This window comes from Macaca nemestrina, chromosome 15 (assembly GCF_043159975.1).
Source record: "Macaca nemestrina isolate mMacNem1 chromosome 15, mMacNem.hap1, whole genome shotgun sequence".
NCBI classification, from domain to species: Eukaryota; Metazoa; Chordata; class Mammalia; order Primates; family Cercopithecidae; genus Macaca; species Macaca nemestrina.
In genome coordinates, this window is record NC_092139.1 from 94,112,577 (window position 1) to 94,139,451 (window position 26,875).

At 45.8% G+C, this 26,875-nt stretch overlaps 2 protein-coding genes and 1 long non-coding RNA gene across 15 annotated transcripts in view; 1 reads left to right on the top strand and 2 right to left on the bottom strand.

Annotated features, from left to right (window-relative positions):
• The window catches only part of LOC105495713 (tuftelin interacting protein 11), a 20,247-nt gene extending 17,235 nt beyond the window's left edge, over window positions 1–3,012 (bottom strand). The window contains exons 1-4 of one of the 3 annotated variants that reach the window (XM_071080316.1): window positions 2,875–3,012; window positions 2,580–2,656; window positions 1,604–1,638; window positions 559–776 (exon numbers count right to left, since the gene is read on the bottom strand). In XM_071080316.1, coding sequence (XP_070936417.1) covers window positions 559–767 — 209 coding nt within the window. In that variant the 5' untranslated portion in view covers window positions 768–776; window positions 1,604–1,638; window positions 2,580–2,656; window positions 2,875–3,012. The remainder of the gene's footprint in view (window positions 1–558; window positions 777–1,603; window positions 1,639–2,579; window positions 2,657–2,874) is intronic. The other 2 variants (XM_071080315.1, XM_071080317.1) reach the window with 2 other exon arrangements.
• On the top strand, window positions 2,965–26,772 carry LOC105495719 (uncharacterized). 5 transcript variants are annotated; one of them, XR_011614024.1, is made up of 5 exons: window positions 2,965–3,039; window positions 8,876–8,971; window positions 13,764–13,823; window positions 18,982–19,035; window positions 26,627–26,772. It is a non-coding gene; the product is annotated as an uncharacterized lncRNA (long non-coding RNA). The 5 variants fall into 5 exon arrangements; XR_011614023.1 differs by having other exon boundaries at window positions 2,989–3,039; window positions 8,851–8,971; XR_011614022.1 differs by lacking the exon at window positions 2,965–3,039 and adding an exon at window positions 3,046–3,505 and having other exon boundaries at window positions 8,851–8,971.
• The window catches only part of LOC105495718 (tyrosylprotein sulfotransferase 2), a 63,392-nt gene continuing 52,203 nt past the window's right edge, over window positions 15,687–26,875 (bottom strand). For 5 of the 7 annotated variants that reach the window (XM_011765463.2, XM_011765462.3, XM_011765459.3 and 2 more), the window contains 4 exons: window positions 24,161–24,359; window positions 20,573–20,623; window positions 18,105–18,153; window positions 15,687–16,184 (listed from right to left, as the gene is read on the bottom strand). In XM_011765463.2, the coding sequence (XP_011763765.2) occupies window positions 18,112–18,153; window positions 20,573–20,623; window positions 24,161–24,359 (292 nt within the window). In that variant the 3' untranslated portion in view covers window positions 15,687–16,184; window positions 18,105–18,111. Of the gene's footprint in view, window positions 16,185–17,500; window positions 17,579–17,852; window positions 18,016–18,104; window positions 18,154–20,572; window positions 20,624–24,160; window positions 24,360–26,875 lie in introns of all 7 variants that reach the window. The other 2 variants (XR_011614019.1, XR_011614020.1) reach the window with 2 other exon arrangements.

Sequence of the window (26,875 nt, forward strand, 5' to 3'; positions counted from 1 at the left end):
ATCAGTGAGGCCAGGCATGGTGGCTCACGCCTGTAATCCCAGCACTTTGGGAGGCTGAGGCGGGTGGGTCACTTGAGGTCAGCAGTTCAAGACCAGCCTGGCTAACAAGGCAAAACCCCGTCTCTACTAATAATACAAAAATTAGCTGGAGGTGGTTGCGTGTGCCAATAATTCCAGCTACTCGGGAGGCTGAGGCATGAGAATCACTTGAATCCGGAAGGTGGAGGTTGCAGCGAGCCAAGATTATGTCACTGCACTCCAGCCTGGGCAACAGAGTGAAACAGTGTCTCAAATAAATAAATAAATAAATAAATAAGTAAATAAATAAATAGAATAGAATAGAATAGAATAGAATAGAATAGAATAGAATAGATAAAAAAGTGGAAGAGCAGCACTCTAGCCTAAAGAGGAAACCAGACCTCTCGAGATGATGTCACAGCTAACAGTCTCAACAAGGCCAGGAGACAAGTATAGTTATCAGGGTATCTCCTCCACTCCCTGCCCATCTTCCCCCTCTTCCCTAAAGCAAGGTGAAGCAGCCCCCATGCCAGGCAGTACCGTTTGCCTCCAAAGCTGGGCCTCTCATCATCTGAGTCTCGCTCTGCCCACACCCCGTAGGTGGCTTCTTCCTTGGTCTGCCAGTGGCGCTGTCGGTTGGGGTTGAACTCATTCTGGAGATCCCAGTCAGTGATCTCAAAGTTCTCCCGCTCGTCATCATCATCATCAATGCGGCCTTCCCCATCCCGGTACAAGTGGGACAATGACATGGCCAGTCACTAAAGAAAGAGACAAAAAGGGCACAGGCCATAAGTTCTGGGGGCAGCAGTAGGAGGATTCCTTGTGAGTCTCTATTCCTTGCTGCCTTCAGAACTTTCTCTGAATTCAAAGTCCATTAAAATTGGCATTACTATTCAATAAAGAAAATATTAAAAACCTACTTTTAGAAAACAATCAGTACTAAAACAGGTGAACAAAATACTAGTCCCAACCATCTATGATTCTTTAAAAGTATATATTTCCTTGTCCTAGCCAATATCATAAATATCACACATATTCACACATACACAAACCACACAAAAATAACTAAATAGGTTATTTTGTACACTATTGCCTTAGAAAATGAGTGGCTATCTTCTTAGATCCCAGATTCTTTTTTCTATTACTGAGGAAAGAATTATATCTGGATCCTTGGTGGTCCTAGGAGTGATTTTTTTTAGAACATGCTTTTTTGAAATACATTACTTGATGAAACAACATTTTCAGTTTTCCTCACATGAATTTCTTCTGATGAGCTGAAAGACTGTAGTAATTATGAACACTATTTTAATAGTCAGATGGCCAGGGATTGATATAGAGAATCTACCTCATGGTAGCTGGGTGAGCAAATTCAGCTGTATTTCTTAAATTGGGATAAACTACTATACCAACCTTAGAGAATGCTTATAAGGCAAATTCAATGAGTTCAAAATAAGTGCTCAAGAAACGACAGCTTCTACTTTAGTCCCATGATTAGGTTAATCATTGTATTAGGGTTTTCTAGAGGAAGAGAACTAATGGAATAGACATATATATATAAAGGGGAGCTTATTAAGTATTAACTCACACTATCACAAGGTGTCACAATAGGCTGTCTGCAGGCTGAGGAGCAAGGAGAGCCAGTCAAGTTCCAAAGCTGAAGAACCTGGAGTCCAATGTTGGAAGGCAGGAAGCATCCAGCATGGAGAAAGATGTAGGTTGGGAGGCTAGACCAGTCTCTCCTTTCACATTTTTCTGCCTGCTTATATTCCTGCCGTGCTGGCAGCTGATTAGATTATGCCCACACAGATTGAGGGTGGGTCTGCCTTTCCCCACCCACGGACTCAAATGTTAATCTCCTTTGGCAACACCCACATAGTCACACCCAGGATCAATACTTCCTATCCTTTAATCCAATCAAGTTAACACTCAGTATTAACCATCACAATCATCATTACTATTATGGCACTAGGGTGTAAACTTAGCAAAGTGATTCTAAAATCTGGCACGCTAAAATCGAAGCCTGAGTTCAAATTCAACTCTATCAGATACTCAGTGTATGAGAATTAAATGCACGCGAAGCGCCAAGCATGGTGCACTACACAATAATACATTCAACAGGTGAGAGCACTTGTGATTCTTGTCTTGCTGAAAGCGGCCTTAAGGCACACGGAGTTCACTACTTCCACAGGCAGTGTCCAACTCTGGTCACCTCTGGCAAAACGTTATCTCTGCCCTCTTCTACTCACTGGTGCACTGTTTGGATGCAGCTGGTCCCAACCTCTTCCAGGAGTGTTTAGGACAGAGGGGTTTTCAGAAAAGGTGGGGACTCTCAAATACATAAGGTTAAATAATACCACTGCCTCCGTGGGCATAGTAGGTGGTAATAAGCCCTGAGTGAGTAGTCACAAGTTATGAAGCCCTCATCAGTAGATGCTAGGTACATGCTGGTCGCTTGAGACCGATTATCAACTGTCCGCATCAAGACACTTCTGCAAAGTAGGTACCGTTAGTTTTCATGTTTCAGAGAAGAAAAAGGAGATTCAGAGAAGTTAGTCACTTACCTTAGGTTCCACTGCTCATAGGGCTCAAACTCAGGAGAGCTAGAAGTCAGGCCTCGGGCTTGTCTCTCTCTTGCTGTCTAGGTTTGGCGAAGGAGGCTCAGGTTCTTAACTGTACCCAAGCCCTAAATTCCAGTAGACCCCAAGCAGCACCGCCCCTCTCCGTGCCTCGGCAGAGCTGTCTACGAAATGGATTCCCCTCCCCACACCCCAACGGCTTGGACCGCAGCTCGCCTTCCCCGAACCTTCGCCCCTACTCCCACTGGCGCTGAGTCCCCTCGTAGCCAGCCTCGCTCACCTCTCCGAGGGTCCAGCGTACCAAAACTCAGCTTCACAATCCGCGCGAGAAGACCGCCGCTCCTACGCCAGAACCCGGATGCAGCGTGGCTGGCGCGCCGGAAATGACGTTAGTCGACAGCGGATGTCCTACTGGCTGCCGCGGCAGCGTGGAACGCTACGGCGGGTATGGCTGTAGAGCGGCCGGCTGGGATCTTAGAGAGGAGGGGTGGATTTGCAAGGTCTAGAATGGCTGGGGAGTGGTTTTCCCGTGGAGTCGGCCTCGCTGCCGCGCCTGCTTTGTAGTCCGACGCTCAGCCTGTGATGACTGATGTGGAATCCGCTGAGCCACCTTGGCCTAAGGAGACTTTGCCACTGAGAGTGTAAATCTGTAAAATAAGAGATTTAGGATTAGCCCATAGGGTAGTTGTGGTAAATACTGTGAGACAATAAGGGGCCTGGGACACAACATTCAAATGGGAATAATGAAGGTCAAGACTGTGACTCCTGTGTCTCTGACGCTCTCGTGGGCACAGGGCAGTGGCCTTTATGAAGGAGTTTAAGAGGGAATGAAGGAATGAATGGGCAAACTCTAGAGTTCCCAAGTATTCTCTCCAGGAGATGTTTCCATTCTCTTCGTTTCCAGCAGGCTGGTAAATTCATTCATTCATGTATTCACTGATCGAATTAAAATATAGTGAGTGCCCCTCACCTGTGCTGCTAGGCCAATGTGATACAATGAGCAGAACAGTCATGGGCCCTCCCTGGGAAGCCCTCACTAGCCCAGGGACTCCGTGTAGACATTTAAGTGTCCACAGGCTCTGGAGTTCCAACCTTGACTCTGCAATTTAGCAGCTGTGGACCTTGGGCAAGTCATTACGTCTAAGCCTGTTTTCTCTTCGGCAAAATGGTTAAGGATTCAATAAGATAAAACTGTAGGCAATGAAAACCGTACCTGGTAACAGTAGCTGCTCAAAAAGTGTTAGCTGTTAATTTTTGCTTAATTTTTCTCTCTCTGCTCTATGTGATGAAAAGATCCAAGAGGCAATTGTTGGAATGTAAAAGGAGCACGGGACTTGGAGTCATATACTTAAGTCTACCGTCAAGTAGTTGTTAAGAATTAAAACAACGATTTTTGTGTACCCAGTTAAATGTGGGCTGCTTAGGAATGGTGTCTATGTCTTAATGATCTCTGTATTCCTAGTGACATGTAGAATCATTGTGCCTGACACATAGTATATACTCAGGAAAGAAACAGAAAAAGAAAGATATGTGGTTTTAGCATTTAAGGCCAGGAGAGAGGGTCTAACAGACTACAAGGCCCGCCAGGAGCAGAGTAAGGGAAACAAAGGGGGAAAAAAGTGTTTTTAGCCTGTGCCTGAATGTATAAATCTGTTTGTGGCTCAAAAGTCAAAAGCATATATAAGCTTGGCTTTTCTGTAGCTATGTTTATGGCTTTACAGCAGATTTTATGGAGCTGCAATTACTTTGATCATGAGGGACTGATGCTAGTGGATTTATGTCACCAAGTGGAACTCACTCTGTGGCTTCTGAAGAAGGGAACGTTGTGGACTTTCATGGGGTAGTTAAGAGTGCAGGCTCTGATTTAGTGATCAGAGTCATGAGGTAATCATGAGGTGGATGTAATCATGAGGATACATTAGACAAACCCGCATAAAGAGACATGCTTTATACAAAACTGTAATCTTAGAAAGTGCCAAGGTCAAGTGATTCTCATGCCTCAGCCTCACGAGTAGCTAGCATTACAGGCGCAGCTGTAGTGATTCTCATGCCTCAGCCTCACGAGTAGCTGGCATTACAGGTGCAGCTGTAGTGATTCTCATGCCTCACCTCAGCCTCTCGAGTAGCTGGCGTTATGCCACCACACCCAGCTAATATTTGTTTTTTTATTTGTTTTATTTTTTTTCCCCCCAGAGTCTCACTGTGTCACCCAGGCTGGAGTGCAGTGGCATGATCTCAGCTCGCTGCAACATATGCCTCCTGGGTTCAAGCAATTCTCTTGCCTCAGCCTCCCGAGTAGCTGGAATTACAGATGTGCACCACCATGCCTTGCTACTTTTTGTATTTTTATTAGAGATGGGTTTTCAACATGTTGGCCAGGCTGGTTTCGAACTCCTGACCTCGTGATCCGCCTGCCTTGGCCTCCCAAAGTGCTGGGATTACAGGCGTGAGCCACTGCGCCAGCCTTCATTTTTAAAAACCCAATGTCATACCCCTTTCAGTCTCAAAAATTCATGGTTTTTCAGGATTTCTGGGATCAAATGCCCACACTTTGAAAAACAAGGAAAAGTTTTACAAGGCAGCCAGAGCTTTAGGTTCAAGGTCTCATATCTATCGTGATCCCATGTCATTTCCCAGGGGGGAAAAAACAAAAACATTGCTTTGAGATTTGGGAACATCCACACTCATTTCTGCATTCCCAATGAGGTGCTTAGACATGTGGCCTTTGCAGAAGGGGTTACCAAGCAACAAGGCTCCTTGGGCAGGAGGAGTCTGGCAGGGCTCTGCAACACTCATGGGTCTATACCTCTCCTTTCACAGCTGAGGCGGTGGGGGAGGCCCTGGCAGAGGGGAGGTGCCAGCACCACACAGTGAGTTTAAGGACAGGGCCAGGCCTGAAACCCAGGAGCTCAAACACCCAGGCAGGTGCTTTCTTTGCAAAAGCATGCATAGGGTCACACATCATGATTCCTGTGTGTTCAGGGCCACAGAGCCAAACTCTTCAGACATCATCGCTTTGATTCATCAACCTTGTAAGGTAGTTTGTTATAACCCCAGAGTCCACATTCCTATCCTCTTATTTCTACAGCCTATGCCATACAGCACACTTTCCATATTGCCTACAAAAGATTTGGGGAAAAAAAATCCTCGCTCAGTTACGACTTTAAATAGGTTGGTACCATAGAAACAATCCATAAGTGGCATTTCAAAGCTGATATATTTAAAGACTAGCACATGTACTTTTTCTAGGACAGTGACATTATACAGTTGCACATGGCTTATTCTTATTTTGCATCTTGTCCCAAAATATATATATGGTGTCCTGAACTTGGCAGAATTGAGAACCCAGATCAGCTGAGATTAGCAATTTGGTTTCCCTCTAAATGTTTCTTACAGATGGTTTCTACCCTATTTATTTTTCAAGAATTCGTGAAGACTATCCTTATATAGAAAGCTGGAACATGAGGTTCCATAGGCTTGGGGTGTTATCTGTAAATCACATATCCGCAAAACACAGTAAGGGGAGAAACCACAGCCTTCATCAGTCATTTATTCATTTAGTCATGAACAAATATTTAATGAGTACCTATGTGTTATCTAGTGCAGTGTAACAGTTACCTCCAAATGTAGCAGCTTGCAACACGAGTAAACATTATCTCACATAATCTCTTTTGGTAGGAACTTGAGAGTGGTTTAGCTGGGTGGTTCTGACTCAGGGTCGTTCATGGGGTTGCAGTCATCTGAAGGCTTGACCAGGGCTCAATGACTAACTTCCAAGGTGCTTCTCTCACATAGCTGGCAAACTGGTGCTGGTTGTTGGCAGGTTTCAGTTTCTTGCCATGTGAGCCTCTACATATGGCTACCAAGTGTCCTTATGACATAGTGGCTAGCTTCCCTCAAAATAAGCAAAGCAAGAGAGAACAAGGCAGAAGCCACAGGGTCTTTTATGGCCTAGTTTTGGAGTCACACTGTCATTCCTGCCTTTTTTTTTTTTTTTTTTTTAGACTGAGTTTTGCTTTGTCACTAAGGCTGGAATGATCTCGGCTCACTGCAACTTCTGCCTCCCAGGTTCAGGCAATTCTCCTGTCTCAGCCTCCTGAGTAGCTGGGACTACAGGCACATGCCACTTTATTAGAGACGGGGTTTCACCATATTGGTCAGGCTGCTCTCGAACTCCTGACCTCAGGCGATCCACCTGCCTCAGCCTCCCAAAGTGCTGAGATCACAGGCATGGGGCATCACGCCTGGCCCATTTCTTTTTTTTATTTCAGACGGAGTCTCGCTTTGTCACTGGGCTGGAGTGCAGTGGCACAATCTCAGCTCACTGCAACCTCCACCTCCCGGGTTCAAGCAGTTCTCCTGTCTCAGCCTCCCGAGTAGCTGGGACTACAGGTGTGCGTCACCATGCCCAGCTAATTTTTATATTTTTAGTAGAGATGGGGTCTCACCATGTTGGCCAGGATGGTCTCGATCTCTTGACCTCGTGATCCACCCGCCTCGGCCTCCCAAAGTACTGGGATTACAGGCGTGAGCCACTGCACCTGGCTGCGCCTGGCCCATTTTTGCAATATCTTATTGGTTACACATTCAGCCCTATATAGGGTTGCCAGATGTAGTAAATAAAAATATAGGATGCCCAATTAAACTTGAAGTTTAGATAAAACAATGAATAACAGTATTTGTATGTATCGTAAAATATTGCAAAATACTAAAAAATTATCTGAAATTCAAATTTAACTACCATCCTGTATTTAATCTGGAACCCTAACCCTATTCAGTGCACAAAGGAAAAACATGCCAAAGTGGGGGTGAATACCAGGAGGCCAGGTTCACTGGGGGCCATCTTGGAAGCTGGCTTCTACAACCTTAACATGCTGGGCATGGTAGACTGGGAATAAATGGTAAACAATGAAAAACAATGATTCCTGCACTCATGCAGTTTGTAGCCTGTTGAATAAAATCAATTTGAATCAACCCAGCAGGAAAATAAATACAAAACCTTAACAATGATAAAAGTACTTCAGAGAGAAATAGTTGATGCTTGGGACAGGGATGGGGTCCTCATCAAAATGGCCCTTTTGTTTTGTTTTGTTTTGTTTTTTGGTGCAGGGATGGGGTCCTCATTAAAATACCCACTTTTTTGATGGGGGAGAGGGGGAACAGGGTCTTGCTCTGTCTTCCAGGCTGGAGTGCAGTGGCATAATCATAGCTCACTGCAGCCTCAACCTCCTAGGCTTAAGTAATCCTCCTGCCTCAGCCTTTCAAGTAGCTTGGACTACAGGCTATAGTAGCCAAACTCAGCTAATTTTTAAAGATCTTTTTGTAGTGATGAGGTCTCGCTATGTTGCCCAGGCTGGTCTTGAACTCTTGGCCTCAAGTGATCCACCTTGGCCTCCCAAAGTGTTGGGATTATAGGTGTGAGACACCTCACCCAGCCCATGTTTGCTTTACAGATTGAGTTTTTACATGTGATTTGATTTGTCTCTATGGGCATATAAGGGGTATATGGAGGGTTCTGTTGCTAAAAGGAAATAAAACCCTGAAATGCATGGTTTTGAACTTTAGCTAAATCCATAAGCACGCACAAATGAGTGCATGTAAACATGGCGAAAACTGAATACGGTTTGTAGTCTACTGAACCGTTTTTACTAATGCTAATTTCCTGGTTTTGCTATTGCACTACAGTTGCATAAGATCAGCATTGGGGGAAGCCAGGTGAAGGATACATGGAACCCTTTGCACTACTTTTTCAACTTCACATGAGTCTATAATTATTTCAAAATAAAAAGTTAATAAACAACCCATTAAAAAAAAAAAAAAAAGCAGCTATTGTTTGGAAATGGAAGCAAGATTAGATCAAAATAATCCAGACTTGGCAGGGTGTGGTGGCTCATGCCTGTAATCCCAGTACTTTGGGAGGCTGAGGTGGGTGGATCACCTGCAGTCAGAGGTTCAAGACCAGCCTGACCAAGATGGCGAAACCCCGTCTCTATCAAAAATACAAAAATTAGCTGGGCGTCGTGGCATATGCCTGTAGTCCCAGCTACTCAGGGGACTGAGCCAGGAGAGGTGCTTGAATCCAGGAGGTGGAGGCTGCAGTGACCCGAGATCTCGCCACTGCACTCCAGCCGTGATAGAGCAAGACTCAGTATCAAAAAAAACTCCAAATTCATGAAAGGACTGGAGAAGGGACTGATGGGTGGAGCCAGGGGTTCTGTCTGAAGAAATCGAATTTTTTTTTTTTTTCTTTTTTGAGATGGAGCTTCGCTCTTGTTGCCCAGGTTGGAGTGCAATGGTATAATCTCGGCTCACTGCAACCTCTGCTTCCCGGGTTCAAGGATTCTCCTGGTCAGCCTCCTGAGTAGCTGGGATTACAGGTATGTGCCACCGTGCCCAGTTAATTTTGTGTTTTTAGTAGAGACAGGGTTTCTCCACATTGGTCAGGCTGGTCTCAAACTCCTGACCTCTGGTGATCCGCCCACCTAGGTCTCCCAAAGTGCTGGCATTACAGGTGTGAGCCACCACATCCAGCAGGAATGGAATTCTTACTGTTAATTATCCTGAGCAGTGTTGGTTTAGAACACAGAATGAGGCCAATTTTGAGGATAGGGGTAAGAGGTGTCCTCCTGGTTCTGGGCCCAGATGTGGGGTCTGGAGAGGCCTGGAACACTTCCGTTGGTAGGGCAGTTGTCCCTGGTCCCAAGGAAGAGGCTGGGGAAACCCTCAAAGAAACCTGAGTTTTTGGGTGACCCAGCCTCTTAATTTAAATAGTAAATGAAAGAAATGTTTTCATTTTCTACCCCAAAATGAAGATAAGGGAACGTTCTGGTGACATCAATGTATCCCAGAGATCTGAAAGCCATTTGCTGACCCATGATTGAGGCTGATCAATTGTTTTTTAAGGATAACTGTGGACAATTGTTGATGGGTTTTCTGTTGTGGTGGTGGTTTGTTTTTTGCTTTTTGAGACAGGGTCTAGCTCTGTCAACCCAGGCTGGAGTGCAGGCAGTGGCACAATCAAGGCTCACTGCAGCCTTGTCCTGCTGGGCTTAAGTGGTCCTCCCACATGAGCCACCCAATTAGCTGGGACTACAGGTGCTTGCCACCATGCCCAGCTAATATATCTTTTTTTGAGATGGAGTATCACTCTATCACTCAGGCTGGAGTGCAGTGGCACAATCTCGGCTCACTGCAACCTCTGCCTTCCAGGCTCAAGTGATTCTCCTGCCTCAGCCTCCCGAACAGCTGGGATTACAAGCGTGAGACACCACACCTGGCTAATCTTTTGTTTTGTTTTGAGACAGGATCTCAGTCTGTCACCCAGATTGGAGAATCTTAGCTAACCACCACAACTTCTGCCTCCCAGGCTCAGGCGATTCTCCTGCCTTAGCCTCCTGAGTAGCTGGGATTACTGGCATGCGCCACTACCACCTGGCTATTTTTTTTGTACTTTTAGTAGAGAGATTTCACCATGTTGGCCAGGCTGGTCCTGAACTCCTGACCTCAAAATGATCCACCCGCCTTGGTCTCCCAAAGTGCTGGGATTACAGGTGTAAGCCATCGCACTGGCACCCGGCTAGTTGTTTTTTTTTTTTTTTTTTTTTTTTTTTTGTATTTTTAGTAGAGATGGATTTTTACCATGTTGGCCAGGCTGATCTCGAACTCCTGACCTCAGGTGATACGCCCACCTCAGCCTTCCAAAGTGCTGGGATTACAGGCATGAGCCATCATGCCCAGCTCGAGCTAATTTTTAAAACTTTTTGTAGAGACAAGTTCTCATTATTTTGCTAAGGCTGGTCTTGAACTCCTGGACTCTTGAGACATTTGTTCAGGGGGAAGCCAACACCATGTATGAAGTTTAACCACCCTGAGATGGCCATGTCCTGAAGAAGCCCCGTCTAGCCATGCAGAGAGACTACATGGATAACAGATATCCCATTAAGTCTCTAGACGCTCCAACCATCCCAGCCCAGGTACCAGACAAATGAATGAAGAAACCTTCAGCTGCCATCTGACTAGAGAACCACCAGCTCACTCTAGTTAATTCCCAAAACTGAGAGGTGTTTTTTGTTGTTGTTGTTGTTTTGAGACAGGGTTTCACTCTGTCCCCCCAGGATGGAGTGCAGTAGTGCAATCACAGCTCACTGCAACCTCCACTTCCCAGGCTCCAGTGATCCTACCTCAGCCTCCCCAGTAGCTGGGACTACAGGCACATGCCACCATGCCCAGCTATCTTTTTTTTTTTTTTCTAGAGACCAGGGTTTCACCATGTTGTGCAGGCTGGTCTGGAATTTCTGTGCTCAAGTGATCCTCCTGCCTTGGCCTCCCAACATACTGGGATTACAGGCATGAGCCACTGCACCTGGCTAGAACTGAGATTTAACAAGTTGTGGCCAGGCGTGGTGGTTCACGCCTGTAATCCCAGCACTTTGGGATGCCGAGGCAGGTGAATCATCTGAGGTCAGGAGTTTGAGACCAGCCTGGCCAACATGGTGAAACCCCATCTTTACTAAAAATACAAAAATTTGCTGGGTGTGGTGGCAGGCGCCTGTAGTCTCAGCTACTCTGAAGGCTGAGGCAGGAGAATTGCTTGAATCCAGGAGGTGGAGGTTGCAGTGAACCAAGATCACACCATTGCGCTCCAGCCTGGGTGACAAGAGTGAAACTCTGTCTCAAAAAAACCAAACAAGTTGCTTTAAGTCACTCAGCTCGGGGCTGCTTGGTTGTGCCGCAAGAGACAAGTGGAACAATGAATGAGACTAGATGTCCTCTGCTACCCAATGACTGGTGACCATAAGTTTCCTGGGTCTGTAATTCCATCAGCTGTCCATCCCTTACCCTGGAGGGGTAAAGGATTTATTCTTTGGGTAGACATAGGTTGAGTTTTTTTTCCCCCTAATGAAAAATTGCCACGTGCTTTTGAGGCCCTGGATGGCTCAACCAGGTTGGCGGCTGCTAACGAGGGTGAAGATCTAATTCAGTCCATCTGGCACATGTGCAGAAGACCATTCTCCAACCCCAGGTCAAGACTACAAATGGCTGGCTCTCAGTTGGACAAACATAAATCCTGATGAGAAGATATGGTTGGTTCATCACAACCTATCTTTTATTTCACAATAGTAATAGTAATCATTATAGCTACCATTTATTAAGCCTTCACCATGGGGCTGTAAGTCTTCATTGCTTAGCTTTACTAAACTAGATAATGTGTTTGCTTATCTCATGGATTTCTCTTAACCATCCCCTGAGATCCCCCTACAGTTCTTATCTGTTTACCCCCATTTTACAGAAGAGGAAAACTGAGGCTCAGAGAAGTGGAGTCACTTGGCCATAGTCACACAGTTGGAAAGTGGTAGAGCCAGGATGAGACACTAGTTCTGACTCCAAAGCTAGTTATATACAGTAATAGCACCCAAGTAATGTATAGATTACCATGCCTTCACATATGGCAAATTAAGGAATCAGAATGGATGATGCATGCTGCCCAAGCTGGACAGAGGATACGCCAGGGTACAAGTGACGGCTGACCCACTGCTCCATGGAACCCCCAAGAAAGACTCTAGAACAAAGCCCTGATTTCACAGTAAGATTAAAATTCTGCCCAAATCAGGGTACATGGGTGGAATTAATCAAAAAAGTTAATATGTGTGCCTTTCACCCTAGCAATTCTACTTCTCATTTTGCAGAGACTCACTCATACAGTGGCACCAAGGGGTTATATGTGCAGGAGAACGTCCACTGCAGCTTTGCTAGTAGCAATGAAAACTGCTAACAGCCTAAGGGCCTAGCCAAAGTGGAATGCTCAAAAAACATGATTTGCTCAGCCGGGCACGGTGGCTCACGCCTGTAATCCCAGCACTTTGGGAGGCCGAGGCGGGCGGATCACGAGGTCAGGAGATCAAGACCATCCTGGCTGACACGGTGAAACCCCGTCTCTTAAAAATACAAAAATTAACCGGGCGTGGTGGCGGACGCCTGTGGTCCCAGCTACTCAGGAGGATGAGGTAGGAGAATGGCGTGAACCTGGGAGGAGCTTGCAGTGAGCCGAGATTGCGCCACTGCACTCCAGCCTGGGGGACAGAGCGAGACTCCGTCTCAAAAAAAAAAAAAAAGATGGTTTGCTCTAGAACAGGCAGCTGGTAAAAGGCATGGTGTTAGATCAGCACATGTTCACTTCAGAAACGCTCCAGGAGCCAGGTGCGGTGGCTCACGCCTGTAATCCCAACACTTTGAGAGGCTGAGGCAGGATTGCTTGAGCCCAGGAGTTTGAGACCAGCCTGGGCAACACAGTAATTCCCCTCTTTACAAAAAATAGAAAGTTAGCCCCGTGTCATGGTCCAGCCACTCAGGAGGCTGAGGTGAAAGGATTGCTGGAGCCCAGGAGTTAGAGGTTGCAGTGAGCTGTGTTTGTGCCACTGCACTGCAGCCTGAGCAACAAAGCGGGACTCTGTCTCCAAAACAAACAAACAAACAAACAATCCTGCAGAACAATCTCTTAAATTACATTTTGGAATAACCTACTCAAAATGGTTTTTTCCATACATCTTTAAGATGATAATATTTATATGTTCAAAAATTTAAAGTCTGGAAGACTATGTACAAACAGAAAATGGTAGCATTACCTTTAGGGAAGAAAGGAGATATTGAGAGGAGGTACAAATAGAGCCCCTTGCCTTCTTACCATGAATTCTGATTGTCCCATGTTTTACAATATATTCATGTAGTACTCTAAACAAAATCTTTTCAGATCAAATCAGAGGAGATGAAATGAGAGTGGATTCTGAGCCTAGTTTTTTTCAGGGAACAAGACCCAGTGCTACCACTTGGGGGCTAGAGACAGAAATTTTATTTATTTTATTTTATTTTATTTTTGAGATGGAGTCTTGCTCTGTTGCCCAGGCTGGAGTGCAATAGTGTGATCTTGGCTCACTGCAACCTCTGCCTCCTGGGTTCAAGCAATTCTCCTGCCTCAGACTCTCAAGTAGCTGCAACTACAGGCATGCACCACCACGTCCAGCTAATTTTTGTATTTTTGGTAGATGGAGTTTTGCCACATTGGCCAGGCTGGTCTCGAACTCCTGACCTCAGGTTATCTGCCCACCTTGGCCTCCCAAAGTGCTGGGATTACAAGCATGAGCCACCAGGCCCAGCCTCTTTATTTTCTTTCAGTGTTTTCCCAGGAAGCTCTCTGAATATCCAGGGTCTTCATGGATGGACTTCTCATAAAAGGTAATTCCTGGAACCAGACATAAATGGTTTTTTTTGGTGTGTGTGGGGGAGGGGATGCACAGCTGTCACCAGATTCTCAAAGGGACAGTGTCACACTTAACAGAGCAAGGAGAGTAATCGGTGATTGGTGAATGATCATTTATCAGAGACTGTGTGTCAAAAATTTTAAAAATAATAAGTAACTGCTGAAGAAATGAACAAAAAGGGTCACACCTTCAAAAAAGCCTAATTACCATTCCAGAGCAGTCTCAAGACAGGAGAGATAAGAGCTGCTTCACACTGAGGGCTTATCTGGTACCAAGGACCACCACCACCGTCATCCATTAGCCATCCCCAATAAAACCATGAAGTTCAGCCTGGACAGCATAGAAAGACCTCGTCTCTACAAAAAAAAAAAAGATAAAGTAAAAATAAAAATAAAAAGTAGCCAGGTGTGGTGGCACATGCCTGTAGTCCCAGCTACTCAGGAGGCTAAGCTGGGAGGATCACTTGACCCTAGGAGACCGAGGCTGCAGTGAGCTATAATCACGCCACTGTACTCTAGCCTGAGTGACAGAGCGAGATTCTGTCTGAACACACACAGACACACACAGACACACACACACACACAACGAACTTTTAACTTCCCCATTTTATAGATGAAGAGACAAAGTCTCAAGCCATACAGCCAGGAGGTCAGACTGACTCCAAAAACCCATGCTCCAAGCCACAATAAGTCACTGCCTTCCAAAAACCTCATATTATCATGAGATATAAGGCAAGGAGGTATGGGCAAAACACCTTAACCCTTAAAGATACAAACTTATTGTAGGCCTAGTTTGTCCCTCAGCATTTGGTGACTGCTATAAAGGGTTAACTCAGCAGGCTTGAAGTATCCAAACCCAGCACATCTCAAAGAAAAAACTGGCCTTAATGGGCTCCTGAGAGATAACCTCTAAGTCCTTCGAATATCCTCCCAAATAGGGGTGTCTTTATATACCTCAGGCCTTGGGCCATACCAGGCCAGATAGTTTGTGCTCATAATGTGGTTTACGGTGGGGACCTTGGGCCATGCTGTATCATTTTGACCTCTGGAGCGGCGGGTGATTACATAACTAAAAAAGTCATGTGATTGCCCCATGTGACTGACATGCAATAAAAACCTAGACCCCAAGGCTAGGGTGAGCTTTCTGGCTGGTAATATTTAGTATGTGGTGTCACATATCATTGCTGGGAAAATTAAGCGTGTCTGTAAGACTCTACTGGGAGAGGACAACTGGAAGCTTGAGGCTGGTCTCTCCTGGACTCTGCCCTGTGCCCCTTTTTCTCTTGCTGATTTTATTTTGAGATGGCGTCTTGCTCTGTCACTCAGGCTGGAATAAAATGGCACGATCTCAGCTCACTGCAACCTCCACCTCCCAGGTTCAGGCAATTCTCCTGCCTCAGCCTCCTGAGTGGCTGGGATTACAGGTGCACACCACCACACCCAGCTAATTTTTGTATTTTTAGTAGAGACGGAGTTTCACCGTGTTGGCCAGGCTGGTCTTGAACTCCTGACCTCAGGTGATCCTCCTGCCTCTGCCTCCCAAAGTGCTGTGATTGCAGGCATGAGCCACTGCGCCCAGCCTGTTTTGCTGATTCTAATGTGCATCCTTTTGCTGTAATAAACCATAACCATGAGGATAATAGCTCTTCTGAATTCTGAGTTCTAGCCAATCATCGATTCTGGGGGTGGCCTTGGGGATCCCAACACAAGAATTTGGCTGTGCCTTACATGCACCTATATTCCCCAGCTTTTTGCTTATCACAAATCTCCCTGACAAAATCCAGTATGGAAAGAAAAAAAAAAAAACCCTATTCATTCAGTAAAGTAAGGCATAAACAAATGAGCCCCTGTTCACTTTATTCAAAGAGTATTTTTTTTCTCTGTGAAACTAGGTAGAACTGAGGAGGAATCAAAGAAAGCCTCATATATTAAATTCTTAAATAGATTCTTTGAATTCAAAGTAAGGGTCAATAGGAGAGGCACAGTTTGTGGGCCTTGTCCCAGCAAACAAAGCCACCAAGGCAGTCCTGCAAATTAAGGAGGATGGCAAATCTTTCTCTTAAAAAAATGTTCTTGAGGGGAAAAATATAAAATACCTAAGTTTCAAAAGCCGGACTACTTCCATACCCTTCGTTCTCTACCCTGGCGTGTCCAAAGATAGAGAGTTTCAAGGTACATTTTCAATGATTCAGCTTTTGCAAACATATGCAAATACATTCCTCATCAGCAGTCCTGTTTTGGCGATTAATAGCAAGCAATATGCTTGGATTAGAGGTCCGATTTCCACTTAAATGCAGTTTCTTCTCTTCTTGGCAATGAAGTTCATTTGCAGAGATCTGAAAGGGGGGAAGACTGTGTTAGACTCAGAGTAACAATTCTGAAATAGATCATTTATATTTATACATGTGATTGCAGAACATACTGTCTTCATCCATTCGCATAAGCATGTAAGGTTTTACGAATGCATCCCAGATGGCCAGCGAGAGTTTAAATTTAAAAACGTTTCCTGGGTTCTTCCCCACATCTCATCTTGCATCCACTTGACCTCAAATATACACTTTTCTTATGGATACAGAGCAAACGACAGTGATTATGTGATAAATACTGATGAATTCTTGGAGGCAAGGGCAGGATTCATGTTAGTTCAAGACCAACTCTGTATCCAGGATCAGCTAAAGCGCCGTGTATATGGTATCTCATTTAAACAGTAAAACAAGTAACAAATCTGCCTTTGTCAATGAGAAGGTCCAGGAGTCTACTAATGATAGGGAGGAAAGCTGTTTTTCATGACAGGGTTCTTTTTTGGAATAGAACTATGGGATCTTGGGTGGGCGCAGTGGCTCATGCCTGTAATCCCAGCACTTTGGGAGGCTGAGGCAGGCAGATCACTTGAGACCAGGAGTTCGAGACCAGCCTGGCCAACATGGTGAAACCCCATCTCTACTAAAAATACAAAAATTAGCTGGGTGTGGTGGCGCACACTTGTAATCCCAGCTACTTGGAAGTCTGAGGCATGAGACTCACTTGAACCCCAGAAAGTGGAGATTGCAGTGAGCCGAGATCGTGCCACTGCAGTCCAGCCTGGGCAACAGGGTGAGACTGTCTCAAAAAAAAAAAAACACCCAAAAAACAAAAACTCTGGGATCTTAGTGCAACTCAAGATGGGAACCCTGATAATGACAGAGACCTTGCAGATTGGAGCAAAGTAAATTGAAAGAAAAACTAAAACACATGCCAATTGTTTAAAAATAGATGAAGAGACTAAAAATAAGAGTCCAAGCTGGAAGCTGTGTTTCAATGTAAAATAACCTCTCTCGAGGTTTTCTTGAACCTGATCATAGAGGCTGGGGGACAGAAGGAAGCGAGCTCACTCATGCAGCCTTAACTCCAGTGCCCAAGTCCACAGCGAGGGCCCAGCACTTCACAGTTTCCAAGCACTCCCACCTGGGCCAGCTCACGCCATCTTATGGCCAACCTCAGAGGTGGGCAATGATGAATCCCCATTCTCCAGATGAAGAAAACAGGGGCTGAAGGAAGTTAAACCTGGAGTTCTTAAATCTTTGAATTGCCAAGTTCAAAAATTCCCTTTCCCCACCCCTTAGTAGAATATGGATGGATAAATGTGCACTTAAAATATTCACTAGAAGCAAACCTGGGAGGAAGTCTGTCCCTTGATGGCTGTGTAGCCTTGGGCAAGTCAAAGCCCTTCTCTGTGCTTTGGTTTTCTCTTCTGTAAAATGGAATGATCATGTCATCTGCCTCCCAAGGATGCTGAGGGTTAAATGAGTAACACAGGACCAGTACCTGGCCCAATGGCCATGGGGGTTATTCTTAGAACATAACTGCTTGTGACTGTTATTAGAACATTAATTGCTGTGGCCCAACGCTGATGCTGTTTGTAGAAGCCAGACTGGCAGACAGCATTCTGTGCAGAAATGGTTCCGGAATCTCCCCGTCCCCCATCATAGGGGTCCTTCCTGCCCCGTCCCCAGTGTCAGACAAACCTTTTTCTGGTTGGTTCAGCGTTAATCCCTCTCCCTGTCCTTGATCCAGAGCTAGAAGACTAAGCCTTGATTCTATAAATAGCATCCCCAGTCTGTCACCATGGAAACCTCTGATGGGGCTGGGTCAGCCCACCCTAGTGGACATGACTCCCCCAGGGAGGCTCTGGAAGGACAGAAAAGTGGCTTTTCAGAAAAGTGGCTCTGGGGCCACCCAGAAGCAGCGGGAACCCCCAGTGAAGTCCACAGGCTTACCTGGAAATCACGAGCTTCCTAAGTGGGAGGAGGTGCTGTTCTGGTTCACCTGGAGAAAGACAATACACAGAGGAAGGGGTCACAGCCAGGTGGGGGATGCCTCACTGTCTTGAGGGTCACCCCTCAGCATCACTGAGGCATGCACATGCTTACTCATGGAGTATTTACTGTACATCTACTATGTGCCATGTGCTGGGATAGCATGGTGAGTGTGACAGACCCAAACCTAGGATCACAGAACTTACGTTCAAGTTGGAGAAAAAGCGTATTGAACATGCACAGATGCAAGATAATGTCAAACCCGCGCAATGTGACAGGCTGCTATGAGTGATCAGTATCTGTGCTATTTCAAAAACGGTGGCCAGGAAAGGACTCTACACGATGGCATTTCAGCTGTGGTGTAATAATAAATATTTGGTCACTGTCCCCAGTTCCTGGCACACAGCTCCCCAAACCCTTGGAATCTCTGAAAGAATAAGGGTATCTTGGCTGGGTGCCGTGGCTCACACCTGTAATCCCAGAGCTTTGGCAGGCCGAGGTGGGTGGATCACTTGAGGTCAGGAGTTCGAGACCAGATTGGCCAACATGGAGAAACCCCTTCTCTAGTAAAAATACAAAAATTAGCCGGGCATGGTGGCCAGTGCCCATAATCCCAGCTACTTGAGAGGCTGAGGCAGAAGAATGGCTTGAACCTGGGAGGCAGAGGCTGCAGTGAGCCGAGACTGCACCACTGCACTCCAGCCTGGGCAACAAGAGGAAAACTCCATCTCAAAAACAAAAAACAAACAAAAAGGGTTAGGGCAGTTTATACTTCCCTGCAGTGTATGACGTATGCAAGATGTCTAGCTGACCTGGGACTGGTTTTTGTTGCTTTTAGGAACAAAATACGAAGGAACGGCATACCCCCACGCTCAGGAGGGCTGCCTTGCAGGTAAGTTGTGTCAAGCCTCTATTTCCAACCCTCATCTCCCTACTGTCCTCCACTGTGCACATAATGTCATTCTGGATGTCGTAAAAACTGGAAATGGTCTTGAAGAAGCTGTTTAGTAAATGGTAACACATGCATTCCACAGAACGCTACGTAGCTGTCCAAAATGGTGCCGGTGAAACTCAAAAGATAGGAAAATATTAAGAAAGCAAAACAAGGCAGCTTGAACATTAAAACGGTAATGAACATTCCTGTAAATCACATTGGGATAGAAACAAACAAAAATATAACTGCAACGAATGCAAAAGTGCATATGCATTCCAGAGGTTTCGGCTACCCTCCCCGCTTTCAGGTGTTCACGGTTCCCTCTGCTGGGAAGCCTTTTCTATCCAGAGCTTTGTGTGGCAGACCTAGTTTTAATCTTTCAGATGTTGGCTTATGGGTGTTTTCCAATATCAGTGACCAATTCTGATTATCTGGATACCAACTGGGCGTTCAACAATTCAGTTCAGTTCTGACACCGACTCCCAGACTTAGTTAGCATCAGCTGCCATAGATTAAGGGCTCAGTTCCCAAACTGCCCTACTTTAGATGCCAGCTGCAATGGGGCGCGCAGGCTATCCACACTTCTTCCCAGCCAACTACAGATCTGGAGGTTCCCACAACCCCCACTCTGGTTTGATAATTCACTAGAACAGCTCAAAGGACACAGGAGCACACTTTACTAACTGCTACCTGTTTATTATAAATAATACAACTCAAGCTTGGGCAACATGCCAAAACCCCGTCTCTACAAAAAAAAACACAAAAATTAACCGGGCATGGTGGTGTGTGTCTGTAGTCCCAGCTACCTGGGAGGCTGAGGTGGGAGGATTACTTGAACCCAGAAGGAGGCTGCAGCTGCCATGATCACACCACTGCATTCCAGTCTCAAAAAAAAAAAAAAAAAAGGAAAGAAAAGAAAGAAAGCCCAAGAAAAAAGTCCCCACAAAGTCCCTCCAACTGCATTCAAGCCAGAAGATGTAGTGAAAGGCTGCTCCCTGACAGAAGGGCCACTGAGATGTGGCCCCAGCCGGATCAGTGCTTAGAGACCCTCTAGTCCAGCCCACATCACCACAGCACCCCCCACTTTTTTTTTTCTTGAGATGGAGTCTCGCTCTGTTGCCCAGGCTAGAGAGTGCAGTGGCGTGATCTCAGCTCACTGCAACCTCTGCCTCCTGGCTTCAAGCGATTCTCCTGCCTTAGCCTCCCGAGTAGCTGAGATTACAGGTGTGTGCCACCACGCCTGGATAATTTTTGTATTTTTAGTAGAGATGGGGTTTCACCATGTTGGTCAGGCTGGTCTTGAACTCCTGACCTTGTGATCCACCTGCCTCAGCCTCCCAAAGTGGTGGGATTACAGGCAGCCAGCCCGCATCCCCGTTTTTAAAATGGGAAAACCATTAACCAGAGTAGAGAAGTGACACATCCAAGGGTATACAGCCAGCTGGAGGTATAGCTGAGAAAGACAGAATTCGGAATTCTCCTTGGGGTTTCTAACCTGAAAATATCCTTTCAGATTGGCTGGTGTTTTATAGTCCCCTTTCAAGACCTAAGGAAGAGAAAAAGAAGTATCACTACTATGAAAATGACCAAAAAATAAAATTTTGTCATTCCCAGCACATCTAGTCATCCACCCATCCACCTCACCACCAACCCATCCATCCCTCCATCCATCAAACATTGATTAAGCTCCTCTTCTTCCAGGCATTATTCTATGTATTGTGTCTGGTTGACACAATGTTAACCAATAATTGAAATTCCTGTTTCCCTAGAGCTACCGTTCTAGAGGAGGCACCAGATGAACACACAAGAAACAATAAACACAAATAAACAAGGACATAGCAAACCATGGGAACTGTTGTGAAGAAAGTACAGTCAAGAGGTGTGATTAGGAGTAACCAGGGGGCTTCTTTTGAGTGGATGGTCAAGAAGGGACTCATGTCAGGTGCAGTGACTCACGCCTGTAATCCCAGCACTGCTGGAGGCCAAGGCAGGAGGATCACCTGAGTCTAGGAGTTTGAGACCAGCCTGGGAAACACAGCAAAACCCCATCTCTACAAAAATTAAAAATTAGCTGGGCGTGGTGGCATGCACTTATAGTCCCAGCTACTCTGGAGCTACTGCAGCCTTGGTTGCAGGATTGGTTGGGCCCGGGAGGTTGAGGCTGCGGTGAAGCATGATCACATCACTCCACTCCAGCCTGAGTGACAGAGCGAGACCCTGTCTCTAAGAAAATATAAATAAAAATAAAAAGGGCCTCTTGAAATAGATAACCTTTGAGTTGAGACCCAAAGGACAAGGAAAAATAGGTAGGCTGAGCTCAGAAGAAAAAGCCCTCCAGGCAGAGGCAACAGAGCAAAGGCCCTGAAGTTAGAACCAGAACATTTCAGGCCTTTCCGCTAGTAGTCATGTTTAAAAATAAAATGAAACAAGGGAAATTAATTCTAATAATATCTTTTATTTAATTTGATATAGCTTTTTTTTTTTTTTTTTTTGAGACAGAGTCTCACTCCTATAGCCCAGGCTGGAGTGCAGTAGTGCAATCACGGCTCACTGCAGCCTCCACTTCCCAGCCTCAGGTGATTCTCCCACCTCAGCCTCCTGAGTAGCTGTGACTACAGGCACGCACCACCATGTCCAGCTAATTTTCTGTATTTTTAGTAGAGATGAGGTTTCACCGTGTTACCCAGGATGGTCTCAAACTCCTAGGCTCAAGCCATCTGCCTGCCTTGGCCTCCAAAAGTGCTAGGATTATAGACATGAGCCATCATGTCCAGCCTATCTAATATATGAACATCTCAATATGTAATTTACATAAAAGTGACTAATGAGAAACATTGCATACTTGTTTTTTTGTCCTAAGTCTTCAAAATCTAGTGTGTATTTTACACTAACAGTACCTCTCACTTTGGACTAGCCTCCCTTTACAGGATCAGTGGCCACACATGGCTAGTGGCTACCATATGGGCGGTGCAGGCAGAGACGATTTCATCAGCATAGATGTCCTTTTAGCCACTGCGTTTACTGAGTCCCAGGATCCATTATTGGAACACACAGGGTCCACAGCACACACAGAAGCACACAGGCATGCATGCACACTCACAGGGCTTAGTGAGAGGACTTATCTTCGCAGTAACAGCCAAGCTATGGCAAAAACTAAACCAGGGATCTAGCACTTGCCAGGACGTGTTGGCCGCCCCAGGCAAGAAGCCTCTTGGCATGAAAGTGAGAGACAGCTTCTATTTTAAATAAACAAACACAAAAAGCTCCAAACAGTTGATGTTAACCACCAGTGCTCATGAAAATTATTTATGTTTTATAAAATACATAAAGTCAGGCCTCACTCTAGGAACTTCTGACCCATAGCTTGGGGCAAGCCAGAGGCAGCCAGCCACCTTTTAAGGAGACCCCAGAGGAGCCACTGCTGGGCCCTTGGCTGAGAACGGTGAAGTAAGCAACACCCCAGCCCACTACTGCAGTGTCCCCAGCCGGTCCTCGCCTCTGCTTCTGAGAAGCACCTGGGGCTGGATTGTGAGATCACTACCACCTTCTTTTTAATCCAGTTAATTAATTTTTTATTATGATAATACATGTACAACCCATAGGTAGATAAAAGTATGTAAAACACGTAAGTAGGCTTTAAAGATTACTATTATGAAGGAATAATAACAAAATAAAAATCAATAATAATATTTATAATAAAAAAAACAAACCACATCTGGGTTGCAGCCATTCACCTGTCAGTGTTGGCTGGGTACGTACATTGAATCTCTGAGTATTTCCGTAAATAGATGTCTGCAAAATCAACTAATGTCAAGAGGAAGAGGAACTCACGAGACCCACAGACAAAGCTTACCCTTCAATTACAAGGGCACAGCCCCCAAAGTTCAGTGTTACTAAATTCTCTTTGTTAAAGAGAGATGAGCGAGTGTTGGAGAGGCAGGCGCTAATGACTTACTAGCACCAAACAGAAACTTTCTCATTGAGCCAACTGAAGGGTTACGGAACTAAGAGACGATTAACTTTTTTCCATTGTGATTCAATACAAGAACTGTTCACTTCCTAAAATCAGCACATGCTCAGAAATGCTGAGCTTAGCTTAAAGACTCTGGGTCTTAATGATGTAAGGGCTCTGAAAGCTCTTCCTCAGGCCTCGGTCCCATTTTCAAATATTTGCCTATAAGGAAGTTAGAACACAGCACTTCAAGTAAACTAGAAGCTGTAACGGCAAGGCCATCAACGTGCTAACTGTTCTTTTACCCAGTGGGTATTAGCCTACTTTAACACTTCAAAAGCATTTTGTCAGTCACTGGAGGCTCAAACCTGTAATCTCAGCACTTTGGGAGAGTGAAGCAGGGGGATCCCTTACGGTCAGGAGTTCTAGACCAGCCTGGGCAACACAGCGAGACCCCGCCTTTATAAAAAATAAAATTAGCTGTGCATGATGGTGTGCACCTGTAGTCCTAGCTACTCAGGAGCCTGGGGTGAAAGGATGGCTTAAGCCCAGAAGTATGGGGCTGCAGTAGCTATAACTGCACCAATGCACCCAGCTTGGGCAACAGAGCAAGACCATGTCTCAAACAAAACAACACAAAACAAAAAAAGTCATTTCCCTTCACCACCTTAACCAAGGATAATTTTAAACGTAATGTAAACAGCCCCAAACTCACATTTGTCTGAGAAATCAACATTAAACCTTATCAGGCAAGAAAGGGACCAATATCTTATTTATTTATATCCCCTCTCAACAAAGACTTGAGGTGCTTTACAAACAGATAAACAAATAGCCAGGGAAATAGGGGTAAAAGTGTAAATAAAATTAGAGAAATAAGATGAAATTAGTGTACAAGCTGGCCTGCTGTTAGAGTATGAGAGATAAGCTACCAGTTGACTTTGAGCTTCCCTGTAGCCCAAGCAAAACGGAAATCCAAGCAATCATGCAGTTCACTGTGTCCATCAGATAGAAACAAATCAGATGACCAGGAATCGAGAGACTGAACATTTCCTCAGGTGGCTGGAGCTTCCACATCTGCAAAAACCCCAGATCCCCAAGAGCACACTTCCGCAAGTACAGGTGCACACTCACCCGCTGTGTGTTATTGACGACAATGGGGTCAGGGTTGCCGTAGTTGGGGGGGTTTGCATAAGGGTCATAGCCGAGCTGAGCCAGCATGGGGGCGATCTGGGCCATGTCCCGCACCACATCCCCAGGGATGTGGCCAGTCCACTTGGAGAGTGCTTCCAGGTTAACAGGCTTGATGACCTGGTCCGTGGACCGCTCAATCCTGGGGAGAGAGAAGAGGCTGGAGAGGGCAGGGCAGACCCAGATGGTGCCTGAGCGGGTTCCCTGCTCAGCCACACTGGGGCAGCAGGAAAGACTGGAGAAACTTGGCCTCTACCTAGCTCTGCCCCATCAACTATGAGACAGCAGGTGAGTCATTTTTGCCTCCTCATACCTCCTCTGTACAATGGGAACACAGCATGCAGTGAGAAGTCAGAAGAAAGTACTAGCAGTATACACCATGGGTACATACATTCTGCTTTCTTGACTTCTCCAGCTTAAAAAATAACAACAGTTTAGGTCAGGCACAATGGCTCGCACCTGTGATCCCAGCACTTCAGGAGGCCAAGGCAGAAGGATCGCTTGAGCTCAGGAGTTTGACACCAACTTGGGCAACATGGTGAAACCCCATTACAAAAATAAGCTGGGCATGGTAACAAGTGCCTGTAGTCCCAGCTGCTCAGGAGGCTGAGATGGGAGAATTGCTTGAGCCCGGGAGGTTGAGGAAGCAGTGAGCCTGAGCTGTGATTGTACCACTGCACTCCAGACTGGGCAACAGAGCAAGACCCTGTCTCAAAAAAAAAAAATTTTGTCCCTAAAAAAAGTAATAAAACACTAATGATAAAGCTAAAAGCCAATGTGTCCATCACTGCCAGTCCATCAGCTTCCTACAGGTACTCAGCCTTTGCACTGTGGAGCACACCACTCTCGGTAACCTTTTCCTGTAGGGTGGTTAAGAGCAGACCAGGGAGCCAGACTGCCTGGGTTCAAATGCCAGCTGTTCCCCAGCTGTGTGGCCTTGGGAAAGTTACTTCACCTCTCTGAGCCTCAATTTCCTCTTCTGTAATTGGCAGTGATAACAGTACCTACCTCACTGGGGTGCTCTGAAGAGTAAATGAGTTAATACAAAGAAAGTGCTTAGAAAAGCATGGGCACATTCTAAGTTCTTTTTTCTTTTTTGAGACGGAGTCTCACTGTGTTGCCCAGGCTGGAGTGCAGTGGCACGATCTCGGCTCACTACAACCTCTGCCTCCTGGGTTCAAACGATTCTCCTGCCTCAGTCTCCCAAGTAGCTGGAACTACAGGCGTGCACCACCATGCCCAGTTAATTTCTGTATTTTGAGTATAGACGGGGTTTCACCATGTTGGCCAGGTTGGTCTCAAACTCCTGACCTCAAGTGATCTGCCCATCTCAGCCTCCCAAAGTGCTGGGATTCCAGACATGAGCCACTGTGCCCAGTCAACACATTGTAAATTCTTAATAAGGGTTAGCACGCTGTCTCGTGCTTGCTCTTTCTCTCTCTCTCTCTCACACACACACACGTCTGCAGCTGTAAAACAAATACACTATAGTTTTTTTCGCCACTCAATATCCCATTCTTTTTGCCAGCTGTGTAGCCTTCCTCCATCACTTATTTTTCCATTCCCCTAAAGACAGACATTTTGGTTGTTTCCAACTTTTTGCTGCTACCATGGAATAACCATCATCTTCAACCTGCTTCCTAAACTCTTCCCAAGCCACCGGAATGACGTGGATCTTACCAATTATAACTCAGGGGCCTGACAGGATGAATGGTGGGGAACCCCCAGGATCAAGGGCCTAGTTCTAAATGCTTTCATCCCAACTAAGAGGTGACTTGGGAAAGAAGAACAGAATGAGGCAGCAAAAGGAAGACCAGACTGGGCGTGAGGTGAAGAGAATGGGGGAAGGTGAAAGGGTGTGGACTGGTGGGTAGAACACAGATTCAGAGGCTGCAAACCTGGATTTAAATCTTAACTCTATCCAATATGTCAAAAATCTTGAGTATGTGCATGGCTTTTGCAAAAATCCTTGTGTCTCTAGGACTTTATGGCGCAGAAATGAGGGGGACACATCCCAGAACATGAATGAGGGCAATGCTTGATACACATCAGTAAAACTGGAAATAAATGAAGTGTCCAACAATAGGGAATGTGAAGTTGAATATGGCAATCCCTGTAGCAGCCTGTTGCACAGCTATTCAAAATGATGCTGCAGGCCAGGCGTGGTGGCTCACGCCTGTAATCCCAGCACTTGGGGAGGCTGAGGCAGGCAGATCACCTGAGGTCTGGAGTTCGAGACCAGCCTGGTCAACATGGCAAAACCCCATCTCTACTAAAAATATAAAAATTAGCAGGGTGTGGTGGCGGGTGCCTGTAATCCCAGCTATTCTGGAGGCTGAGGCAGGGAGAACTGCTTGAACCCGGGAGGTGGAGGTTGCAGTGAGCTGAGATCACGCCACTACATTCCAGCCTGGGTGACAGAGCGAGACTCTGTGATGACAACAACAACAACAAATGCTGCTGCCGAAGAGTGCTGGCTACCACTGGCAAGGGCTCCCATACCACCATGGAAAAAGGCTACAGAGGAGTATGTTTCATTGGACCCCAGTTTCATCAATAGGTGCAGCAGGCCACGCATGAAGATCTGGGTGGTGAGATCACGGCTTGTTTCTCCTTTCTTCTTTGGTGTATCTTTTCTAATTTTCTACAGTAAAGATG